This window comes from Asparagus officinalis, chromosome 4, assembly GCF_001876935.1.
Source record: "Asparagus officinalis chromosome 4, Aspof.V1, whole genome shotgun sequence".
NCBI lineage: Eukaryota > Viridiplantae > Streptophyta > Magnoliopsida > Asparagales > Asparagaceae > Asparagus > Asparagus officinalis.
This window is the reverse complement of record NC_033797.1, coordinates 1,409,583-1,422,457: the sequence shown is the minus strand read 5'-3', so window position 1 is coordinate 1,422,457 and position 12,875 is coordinate 1,409,583. Positions and strand designations below refer to the sequence as shown.

Sequence of the window (12,875 nt, the reverse complement as noted above, 5' to 3'; positions counted from 1 at the left end):
AGGACCAAGGCGATCCACCATTGTGATTTTAACCTTTGACAGATCAGAGTTGATCCAAGGCTTCACTAATGGTCTAACAGATATATTTGGAGCAGACAGACGAGGAACGGATGTCGATGGAGTCGAAGGATTAGCTTCGGGGGCTGTTCTTTGGGCGAGACACTTGCTAGTGTCTCGGATAAAGTCTCTTTGGGCGAGACAGTTGAGACTGTCTCGGACAAAGGCTCTTTGGGAGAGACAGTCTCCACCGTCTCGACCAAAGGGTTGAGTCTTGACGGCCTTCGAATGCTGATTTTGCATAACTTCGGACTTTAGAATCCAAACTTTGCGGAGTTTTGGTGGTTCTTTGGCCACCGTTTCCTTCTTCCTTTCTTGTATTTGTCGCACCAGCGCACGGGCACGAGCGACGTTTGCACGACACTTCTGGATGCGTTCCTTAAAGGTCGAACGGGCTCTTTTGACAAAAACCCATTCCTCCGTCGTAAGTTTGGCATAGATGTGAGTGGTTTGTCGTTGAGGCGACTAGACCACTTGATATTTCCTCAACTTTAGGTCCCGTAGTAACGAACCTCGTCGGTTTGTTCCAAGGACTTAGCCATTTGACGAGTGCAGCGCTGACGTAGTCTCTGACGAGCCCTCTTCGTCAGTACCAGTAGGCTTTGATTCAGTGACTCTTTAATTGGAGTAGAGTCATTGTGAGTAAAGGTGTTGTGAGTAAAATCCTCAGCAACAATTGGACGAGAGTCTTCACTAGTAATATTTGACGGAGTTGAAAATTTATAAACCTTCTTAGAAGATGAAATATTCCTGCATTTGCGAGGCGAGGAAGATTTTACAGATGAGGATGACAAATACTCTTCAAACTTCGCTTGGTCAAATTCGTACTCGACCGTGGATTCAACCGGTATCTTGATCGGCTGTGACACGACGGTCTTGGCAGCGAGACTGAAAGTACCCTAGAGGGAGGTGAATAGGGTTTTTACTAATCTAATCCGATTTATACCAATTTAAAACTTATTAACAAATATATCCTAGCAAGTGATATGTGACAAGATATATATGCAAGGATATACAAATAACACAATGGTAAACAATCTAAACTAGATAGTGGGCAATATAAACAATGAGCAATTGACAAAGACGATATAATGATAAACACAAAATTAAGTGCGCCAATGCAATCACAAACAAACGATATATTCACGAGGTTCGGTCCCCACGACCTACGTCCCCGCTCCTCACCTCGAGGAGATCTCCATTATCACGACACACCCGGTTTGGAAGCCGGAACTTCTCTACACACTCGGTTTTCAAGCTTACCGAAAACTCTACAAATCTCTCACAATGTACATACACAAACTACAACCTCAAGTGTTGGTCCTCACGTATCGCCTCCTTCAAGTGCTCGGAATTATCACCTCTCACTAGGCCACCGACGTCACTCCTCTCGGTATCGACTACGTCCTCACCACACACTCCTCTCGGTGTAGATGTGTATTACAAAGTGATACTGCTGGAACCCCCGACCTCGGGTTTGTCAAAAAACCTGGATCAAATCCTATTTTTCCTATCCCGATTGTGGTCAACATGAAGCCCCTCATTGGAGAACCGTGTATGCTCCATTACCCACTCAAGGTTGAATGAGCAGGCAATCTCTTCTCCATCATTCCTATCGGTGAAGACGAATTTTTTACTTTTCTTGTCCCACTGACTCAAAATATGCTCAAAGGTGGGAAGATCAACACCAAGTGGGCCAAATTGGACGTAGTGTCTGAATACACTATCTTCGTAGGCCGCAAAATGCCTTGGCCCCATACGCATCACCAAATTCCGTATGAAGTCATGATAGGCACTGAAGCTGGCGGTGGGCTACAACGTAATAGTTGGCTTTGCCCTTTTTCTACATAACAAAAACACAAAACAAGAGCATTTTTGAGTATAATCAATAAACATAACAACTATGCTGTAAACTTTACGGATAAACCAACAACCTTAACAATAACCTCATAACCTTAACAACCAAAACCTAACATTAACAACTAAAGCCTAACCTCAACAACCAAACAACAACATCAACAATAAAAGCATGAACCTTGCATGTTAACAGTAACCTCAATAGCTAACAGACACTCGTAATTTTGGACCTTCCCACCATACTAGGAGTATTATCAATCAAATCATAACCTTAACAACATAAAACTTGCGGTAAAAATTACCTTTTGGGTGCTGTCACGTGCTTCTCTTTTTCTCCTCTCTGTAGACCAAGGAGCGCTCTAGTGGCATCGTTGGACGCGCCGGTGGTGTCGGTGCTGCCCTCTAGACCTTCGTGGGGGCCTACACTTAAATTTTGAGGTGGGTTTTTGGGTTGAGAATGGCTGGTTGCGATGTCCGCTAGAACATCAGCAATCGCAGCTCCAGCTTTAGATTCAGTCCGCACTGCAGTTGTATGGGCTCTTTCTGAGATTTCGAACTGGTGGGCGTCATCGCTTTCACTGTGGTCGGCATGGAGGTTGGCTTTGGGGGTTGAATCGCCGGCCATTTTGATCCCTTTGCTTTGATTCGGTTTGCGTTGGAGTCGGTTGATTTAGGTCTAGGGTTTTGAATTGGGTTTCTGGAGTCGGTTTGCTTGCAGAAGAGAGAGATGACAGGGTACGGACGAGGAGGTAACTCATAACGGAGAATTTTAAACGAAATGGTATTTTACATTTCGAGTGGGGTTTAAACGGAGTTACGTCTGAGGATTCGTTTTGGGGGCTGGAAGAAAATCACGAACGATTTTGGGGGCAAAGCACCCGTTGAAAAAGTCTTGGGGGGGAGGAAGCAAGTTTTGTTGTGTTTTGGGGGCTAGAAGCATTTTCCCCTTGATTTATTTGTAGAATATAGGCTGCATCATTGATTTATTTATAGAATATAGGCTGCATTATAGGCTGCATCATTGATTTATTTATAGAATATAGGCTGCATCATTGATTTCCTTAAATTTATAGAATATAAGCTGCATCATTGATTTATTTATAGAGTATAGGCTGCATCATTGAGTTCTTTAAATGATCCAAAGCCTCAAAAGTCATTAGCTGTCAGAAGAACGAAGACGAGATGAAGATGAGTTTATTTATAGAGTATAGGCTACATCATTGATTATGTCATCTATACTCACAACTCATAATACTGTTAAAAAACTACTTGTTCTTTTCAAAGCGATGGCTAATTGACCGAAGACTCATTTATGCGAGCAGAGTGTATATATACATGTGTCATCTACTTCTCCTAGCATCAAGCTTGATCTCCCTAGCAAATTAAGAGAAGAAAATTGAGTAGTGAAGGGATCAATGGCAAAATCTCCAGAGCAACAACACCCTAACGAGGCCTTTGGCTGGGCCGCTCGGGACCCTTCTGGCGTCCTCCGTCCTTTTAACTTCAGTAGAAGGTATATTAATGCTTTCATTATTATTTTATTATATGTAGGTATGTTTCATAGTTCCGGGGTCAATTGTAGATAGTCAAAAAAATTACGCGATTGGTATATTTTCTTGACCCTTAGCGATACGTTGGTGTATTTTTTTATTCCGACGACAAGTTGGTATACTATGTGGACTATGGTGGCAAATGGGTCTATATTTTGGTCGGAGCCAACATTCCGGCCAAATTAAGTCACATGATCCTCACGCATGGCTCACGTGGCTGTCAACATGGCGGTAATTGTGATTAATTAAATTGCTTAAAAAAGATTTTTTTTAACGTTAGGGCTAAAAATTAGGGTTCAAATTGGAAATTTTTTGTTCTTCTTTCTCCTAGCATTAAATTAGTCAGGGCAACTTAAATTGGAATTAGATTCTCTACTCTCAAACTCTTGCTCAATGTTAGGCTCAAGTATGAAAATGGAAGAAGCTAACTAACGTCTCAATAGAATGAAAAGCCCTAATATACACAAATCAACCACATTATAATCAAATTCATATTTTGAACCCATTAAATAGCACTATGCACAAGGAGAATTTCTGCAATTTTTGGAAGATTCATCCCCTTTCTCACATGAATAGAGAAAAAGAGGGAAAATAGAGATTCTTTTGGGGAGTGGGACATTGGGTGTTGGGTTTGTTTCCCTTTCAATTACCCTGTCATGTAAGCACACTTAATCCACATCAGCTAAGTGAGAGGAGTCACGTGACTCAATTTGGCTAGAAATTTAGCTCCGGTCAATATAGACTAATTTATCACCGTAGTCCACATAATATACCAAATTGTCTCCGGAGTAAGAAAATATACTAATGTGTTAGTAAGGGTCAACAAACTATACCAATATGGTAATTTTACCATTGTAGATACAACCTTTGTCACAACTAGGGGTGTTATCGGAGCGGATACGGTTCGGATATAACATTTACCATATTCATATCCGTTTTTTATAAACGGATACGGATACGGATACGGATCATCTTCGGTAAGAAAAAACATTAACCATATCGTACTTATCGGAAACGGATACGGTTCAGATATTTGAGAATCGGATCGGATATGATCACGGATTGTTGGTAGGAAATTTGATGTAAAAAGACAAAGAAAGAAAATTTGACTTGTATTCTCTCAAAATCGATTACAATTTGGATTTCGATTACAAAAGAGAAGAGAATGGATTTGATTCTCTCCTTTGTTTAAGACTGGGTTCTTCTTGGTAGCGATGGAGTGCTTCCTTCGATTGATCGCGTCGAACTTACTCTCCGTTGACGATCCGACCGTCCTTCTTCACTGGAATAACTGAAGTGTTTGATGACTTCGGTTTAGAACTCTTGACGAGTATTGAAGAACTCTGAACGAGTTAAGAACTCTGATAAGAGTTATTGAAAACCGAATGTCTGGTTTGATGTGATTAACTTGCGTTGCAAGCTAATTAAGAACTCTTAACGAATTTAAGAACTCAGAATGAGTTAAAACTCTGTAACAGAGTTGTTGGAACCGAAAATTCGGTTAATTGCCAAGTGGATGATACCTTTGATGAAAGGATCCTTCGGGATTTGATTAACTGATCGTTGATCAGTTCCTTGATCTCCCGAAGATCTCTTCCTTCCGATTACTCAATTGCCGAGATTTGTTGACCTTGGGTGGTTTTGATACCAGCTCCCCTCAACTCTTTGCGGTTTTGATCTCAGAAACCGATTGATCAACCTGCCAACCTCTTACTCAGTTGAGTAAGTCGGTTATTTATAGGGGGTTAGGGGTGTAACCACCCCCTAAATCTGCTCCTGAGTGGGCGAAGATCCCTCAGAACGTGGGATAAACGGTTATGAGGCCGTTCAGCTTGCGTTTGAACAAGTCAAAACGCCTCAATTGGCGTTCTGGGCTTTAACTCTGCGCCCAAGGTTTGGGACGCAGAGTTAAATCTCTGTTAGGGATTTGAGACGCACGGGCCTCGTGTGTTCTGAACTTGGAAACGCACAGGCTGCTGGTGCGTTGAAATTTAATTCTGCGTTCAGAGTTCGGGACATAGCTGAGTCTGTTGAATAACGCACGTTATGGGTGCGTTTCGTGATTTAACTCTGCGTTCAGAGTTCGATGTCTGTTGATGAACGCACAGATTGTGTGCGTTTGAGAAACGCAGAAATGAATTTCTGCGTTTGGGAGAACTTGTTGGCTTATAACCTCGTCCACTATAACATTACAAAGGCTATTGTTTATTGATCTTTGCCTGTTATAGGATATGAGAGTCGTCAGATTGTAACTCTCACTGTTGGTTGTGAAGGCCACTGAACAGAGTTTTCATCAGCTGTCGGAAGTGTCGTCGAATTGTAACTCTTCTCGATCCGTGTGAAAAGTCTCCTATTTGCCGTTTTCGATCATCGGCGTGAAAGCTATTTGATTGTAGCTCTCATTGTTGGAGCTTGACGGGAATCAACATCCATAGTGTCTTCTGGACGAATATTTGCCCACAGCTCTCTACCCAGCAACTCACCAACTAAGTCCAACCTTTTATTTCTCGGAGATGGGGCCGTGTTTATAGCGGTGGCAGAGTTGCGAATGCAGTGATTGGGGAGTCGTCTGATTGTAACTCCTATTGTCAGGACTTGTTTGGATCAGCTATCCATTGTGATTTTTAGACAGCCTACAGAACCCCCTCCAAAGTTTTCGAAAGTTCGCGGTTGACTGGGACGAATTTTCGGCATACTTTGGATCCCAAAATTTAGAAGACATTTTCAAACTCGGTTGATTGTAATCTAATTGTACTCATCCAATGGACTCTTCAGTGGAGTCATCTGTTTCTTCTTGGTTTTAGTCACCTTGATGGCTGACATTAACCTCCCTCTATTTATCTGAAACCATGCCTTGGTTTTAAACAGAGAGGGAATTATCTGCTTGAATCATGACGCGCAGATAGATTTCTTGCGTTATCGAACTGAAACGCAGGTTACAGCTCTGCGTTCAAAGGTTTAACTCTTGCAGACGCACAAGTATGTTTCTTTGTGATACATCGATATAACGCAGGGCCAAGTTCTGCGTTCGGAAGCTCAAGCAACACAGGCGCACAGGCCGTGTTTAGCGGAATTCTTGAATCCCGACCCGATTTGACAGCTCATGGCTGTCTATAAATAGACCGCCAAAGGTCAAATCAAAAGTCACCCGACTTTTTCCTTCTTCTTCTTCGAGAGATTTTTAACGAAGCCTCTTCGTTTCCAACTCCGGTGATCCTGTTCGTCTTCTCCTCCATGGGTTCCAAGAAGAAGGCTGCTCCTCGCCCCAGATCTCCCGCTGCAGCTGCGCCGCCGCCTCCGGCTGCAGCAGCGCCGCCGCCTCCGGCTCCACCGGTCGGTGGTAAGTGCTGCCATTCGTGGCCGTCGAACTCGCTTCGGCGAATTCTTTAAAACCCTAGATGTGCTGCCGCCAAACTTGCTTCGGCAAGTTATTTGAGAAAACCCTAGATGGGTTCTTGCAAATGAGGAAGAAGACTCGTTCTATTTTTTGAACGCAGAGTTAATATTCTGCGTTTTGAATTCGAAACGTCAGGGGCCTGACCCTTGCGTTTATTAAATTCTAACGCCAGGCTTGAACTGTGCGTTCAAAACTTAACGCAGAGTTTAACCCTTGCGTTGATGAAAATTAACGCCAGGTTTGAACTGTGCGTTCAAAACTTAACGCAGAGTTTAACCCTTGCGTTGATGAAAATTAACGCCAGGTTTGAACTGTGCGTTCAAAACTTAACGCAGAGTTTAACCCTTGCGTTGATGAAAATTAACGCCAGGTTTGAACTGTGCGTTCAAAACTTAACGCAGAGTTTAACCCTTGCGTTGATGAAAATTAACGCCAGGTCTGAACTGTGCGTTCAAAACTTAACGCAGAGTTTAACCCTTGCGTTGATGAAAATTAACGCCAGGTCTGAACTGTGCGTTCAAAACTTAACGCAGAGTTTAACCCTTGCGTTGATGAAAATTAACGCCAGGTCTGAACTGTGCGTTCAAAACTTAACGCAGAGTTTAACCCTTGCGTTGATGAAAATTAACGCCAGGTCTGAACTGTGCGTTCAAAGCTTAACGCAGAGTTTGATCTCTTGCGTTGATGAAAATTAACGTCAGATTTGAACTGATAATTTTCTTTCTTTTGCAGTGCCTTACACCCGCGAACCTCTCAATTTTCGTCATCACTTCGGGCATGGGGGAGGCGTAGACTCTAACATGCAATTCAATCTACGTCGAGAACTCCCAGTATTCCAAGATACTGACAAAGATCGTGTCGCACTGGTCTCGAATCCAAGTACAGACGTACTCAGGGTTTTAGTTACGGATGCTAAGTTTGAGACTGGGTCCCGTAAGAAACTCACCAAGCCAACTTTTCTATTTGGGGATCGCGTCACTGTCTCAAAGGAGATCGTGCACGGTGGTCACTACAAATGGCTTAGGCAAATCGGAGACCGTCGCTTCTTCCTCCCCGATATGCACAGGATGTTTCCCATCTCCTATTACCAATGCGCTTCTGTTCCCCGTCACATGAATTGGGACTTGGTGAGAGAGCAGGATGGGGTAGCTGTTGGGGTTCTGACTCACAAGGGTGTGAATACCGCTGGATATAATCGACAAGTGTCGGCTTTGGAACCCTGCTTATTCTCACGAGGATATCCTTTGGGAGAAACAGCTAGTCCAGCTAACACTTTCATGCGACGGTTTTTGGCTGCCAAAGGAGAATTCCCGACTGCAGTATTCCGAGCTCCTGGATGGGTTCATTCCTCCAAGACAGGATGGTGGGCACGAATGATAGAATTCGTGTTGGCAGAATTAAAGGAACCATTAGCTCAATCTGGGCTTGCTTGCCCTATTAAGGCTACTAAACATGGAATAGCTCTTAGTCCATATAACTTCTTTGCCATTCTGGAGCGGTACAATCCAGAGACTTGTACGTTTTTCACACCGGAAGGAGAATTAGGGTTCGCCCTACATGAAATGTTCGATGTCTCAGGTCTTCCTTTCGGAGATTTACCATATGAAGAGTTTGTCCCTGGGTCAACTGAGCTGAAGATCTTGAAGGAGACCATCCCCGAGGTATATGACACTCTATGGGAGGTGATGTGTCATTTCCAAATCTGCGGCCAATTGACGGGGGCACGAGGACGTGGTATCAAACAGCTATCCTGGGCCGAGTATCTTTTCCAAAATTTGTCTGACAAGAATGCCGCTGTGTCTCGTCGGGAGGCGAGCACCCCTGAGACCATCCAGGCTCTGATCAATGACGCCACCGTTCACTATGTCAGCGAGGGAATAGAAGATGACTTCCCAGCACAGACTGAATTCGAGAGCTTCCATCACCAGGCAGCTACTCCCATCTCTGATATGGCATTATTGGCGGGTTTTCTCATGCTGTGGCTGAAGCGGTGTGTGGTTCCTACCAGACCAATAGATGCTGTGATGATTGAAGTAGCTTATCCGGCCGTCCTCTTAGCACATGGGAGACCCATAAATCTACTTTCCGCTATGACGTGCTGTTTACAACACGGTTTGAGGGAACTATGCCTCGAGTTTATCCAAGTGAAAGAGATAGATTCTGAAGGGACGAAAAGCTTGGTGACTCCCAATCCTCGAGTACCCTTGCCGTATACATATCTAATGGCTTGGTACGCCTCACATTGTGTACATTTGATGAGTGCTCCCTCTGCTACGGATGGAGGCTTCATCCCTTTCGTGCAGAGATTAGAAAAAGCTACTTGGATAGGCAATTACGTAGTGAAGGTCCGTCAGATTCTGTCGAGAGACCTCAGCTACGACATCTTCCGCTGCTTCCCGGATTTTGAGGGTGGAGGATATGGACAAGTCTTCCAAGATACCGCTGGTCCTAATGGTTTTACCCGTTTGGACGGGGGAGTTTTCCACTGGCTGCTAAACATTAGACCTGGTTATCTCCTCTTCAGGCAAAATGACAAATGTATAATTGAGCCCTATCAACCGTATCGTTTTGCTCGACAATTCGGATATGACCAACTATACGTTGGGAATCCGAGGAGCCAACTTTCGGTTATGGGCAACATATACGAAGGAGCTCGAGCCTGGTATTACTCCTCCGCAGGTTGTACTGGGGCTACCTTCAGATTACCCCACAAAACGCCTAATTCTCTCCTTTCCGTGGCTTTCTGCAACTGGTATCACACGGCTTCTACGATGCCAGAATACAAACTGTACACTTCCGGCCTTCGTGCAATTAGGAAGATGTATTCTTCTCGGAAAGGGGGTGGTCGTGTATCTCGTCTGAAGGGGATCGACGAGTTTTTACATTTTGAGGATGCAACTGAAGAAGGAGAAGAAGAGATGGGACTAGATGATGCCCCAATAGCGAGCCCTAGGGCTGCTGAAGCTTCAAGAGCCAAAGCAACTGGAAAGAGGGCTCTTTCTGAAGTAGAAGAAGCTCACTACGAGAAGCGTACTCGCAGAAAGCTGCTGGTAAATCCTCCTGCTCAGAGGCTAATGGCGGATGCTTTTAAATCTGCTGGTGGAGGGGAAGAGCAGGAATCAACTGTCACAAGTCGTCCTGAGCATGCCGATCCTCACTCTGGGGGACCGGCATTTTCTGAAGAATTTTCCCCTCACCATCCCTTGGATCAAGCAGAGGGTGAGGATGAACTTCCAATGGATCCCGACATCTCACCGTTTCCCGAACAGACTCCTGGTGCTGCTGCTTCGCCTTCAAGGGAACCGCCTGCAACGTCTCCATCTGCAGGGGATGCACTGCCTACAAATGAACTGGCGACAGATGAGCTCGCTAATCTCAATGAGAGTCAGTCTCCCGCTTCCTCCGCACTATTGCCACATTCGGGGACTATTATTCCTAGTCCCACGACTGGCCGGCTAACCCAAGTGGATACTCACGCAAGCTCTCCTGAACTTTCAGCTGCTGACGACGAACCATTAGACTATGGGAGTTCGTCTCACCATGAGGATGTTGATGAGGATGAAAGCGATGATGATGATTTTTACAATTGGGCGGATCAACCACCACCACCTCCTGACAAGGCGTCTGGTTATCTTCCTTTTTACCCTACTGGTAGAAATTACACCCTTTGATTTTTCTGGTGTTTCTTTCTTTTACATTAACTGTTCTTTTGTGTAGGTTCTCCAACTACTGAAGCTGCTGGGACGTCATCGTCTCTCCCTTCGCAAGCAACAGACGCTCCTCCCTCCGAGTCAATGCCGGTGACAACGAGCTCTTTACCAGAGGAACCTCTTTCGCTGACGATTCCTCTTAAACCTGTGGGGACAGATATTGTGCTAAGCTCGACCCAAACAGGGGCACTTATGGCTCTACCTTCCAGTCCCTCACAATTGGATATCACCATAGCTTCTCCCACTTCTTCACGATCATCACCGATTGCTTCTGCATCAGGGTCTATGCTTTTAAGTTCCCCACCGTCATCTCCGGTGAAGACGCTAAGTCCAGTGGCCCTTCCCTCCATCCTAAAGGTTCTTATAAGACCATTGGAAGATATGATGAAGATAGCGATTGAGGAAATCAGTGCTGGACGAGCTACGTTTGATTCTTTCAAACCACTACTCACGCACTCCCTGAATGGCATTCGATATTTGGATGACGCTCGATTGTTCCAACATTGCTCTGAAGGCGTCTCTCGGTTGGAAAAAGATCTGAGGGCTTTGGAAGAATTGCATCGAGCTGATCTTACTGCCCAGACTGCTTCAGTCTTTGATAATCTTAAAGCTGAAGCGGCCCGCCAATACGAGACTTTCCAAGAGGCCATCACTGATAGAGAGCTTGAGATTGCATCCTTACAGGGACAATGCATGCAGAAGCAACATGCTGTGGACGCTTCTGGAGTTGCCATACAGACATCCCGTGCAGAAATTGATCTTCTCAAGGCGGAGTTGGCTCGACACGAAGCTGAACTCACGCGAGAGGAAGAGATATTGAAAAGGCTCACACTAGAGAGTGTGAAGACCTATGCCACTTACCGTTCAGCGGTGCAGGAGCTTGAACTTATCCAGAAGCAGGCTAATACGATTGTGCTAGATGAAAGTGCACTTAGGAAGAAAGCTGAAGCGATGGTGCAGGCCGCTCACGAGGAAAAATTATCTGCTGTTAAATCCCGGCTTGCGTATTTCACCTTTGTTGATCCAGAGGCGTAATCATGTACTGTTCTTTTCCTTCTTTGTTTGAGAAGAACATGGCTTTTGTATTTTGAAACTTTCACAATGATTATATAGACTTAATAAAATATGTATATGATTATTGGTAAGTCCAAAAACTAAGAAAAAATATGTATATGATTATTGTTAAGTCCAAAAGCTAAGAATACAGAATTTTCACAAAATTGCATATTCTATGCAATGATTTCAAAAACACAAAAGTAAATATGAAATATATGGTTTCATATTTATAAACATGAAAACTCATAAACTATGTATGTATATATATAACTATATATATGCATAGAAACCAAAACTTATGTATATATATATATATACGAAGAAACTAATAAATGTGTGTGTATAGATAATTGAGCTTAGAGTACTTAACACACATAATATAAATCCTAAACTAAATTACCAGTGAGGTTTGTATTTGAACCTATATATATATATATATATATATATATATATATATGCGAAGAAACTAATAAATGTGTGTGTATAGATAATTGAGCTTAGAGTACTTAACACACATAATATAAATCCTAAACTAAATTACCCAAGCTTGATCTTGATCTTCATTGTAGCTCAACTTGGTACACGTTGTGGATGAAGCTAAACTTAGATCTTGAACTTGAATTGTACGATGCTTCACTCCACAATTCCGCCAACCTCCTCTTGATATGATCGTGTAGGCTCAATCCATCCAATCTCCAACTCGTTGTTTGTCTATAATAAATAGAAATATATCAACACTAGACAAATAACATTAGTGGTAAATTGTTTGTTAAACATTATTAAAACAAAGAGGCCACCAACCCCACGGTGGGCGCTAAACTGTTGATGCTCATGAACAAACAGTCGATGAGGGTTTTAGAGTTGTTAGATTGATGAGAGATTGGATCATCAAGAGGGATGGGGGGCCGCTTTCCTTCTTCGACTTTACGTCTGGTTCTTAGAGCTCGGGGCGGGCAGGTCTCTTGCATACACAAGAATCAATGGAGTACGGGGCTTGTTTCCCCCGTGGTAACTCCGACGATCAAGTCAGCTAACGGACTTAGGTAGATTTGTGGGAGAATAAGGTATCTACCTCATATGCGACTATATGATTTCTTTTTAGTAGTTAGAGAGTTCGAACCTCTTTTTAGGATGAATACCGTCTTTATTTTATAGAGGATGCCAAGGGCAGAACATGCATTTTAGTGAGAAGGCGGCTCATGATGATGGCGAGGGATGAGCTGGAGGCTGAGTCACCCCCTACCTAAC

The 12,875-nt window shown here is 43.7% G+C and overlaps 1 protein-coding gene across 1 annotated transcript in view; it reads left to right on the top strand.

Moving 5' to 3' along the window:
• Positions 3,214–12,875, top strand: part of LOC109836311 (8-hydroxygeraniol dehydrogenase-like) — an 18,784-nt gene continuing 9,122 nt past the window's right edge. Inside the window, 1 exon segment of the mRNA XM_020404172.1 lies at positions 3,214–3,427. Within this exon segment, the coding sequence (XP_020259761.1) occupies positions 3,330–3,427 (98 nt within the window). The 5' untranslated portion in view covers positions 3,214–3,329.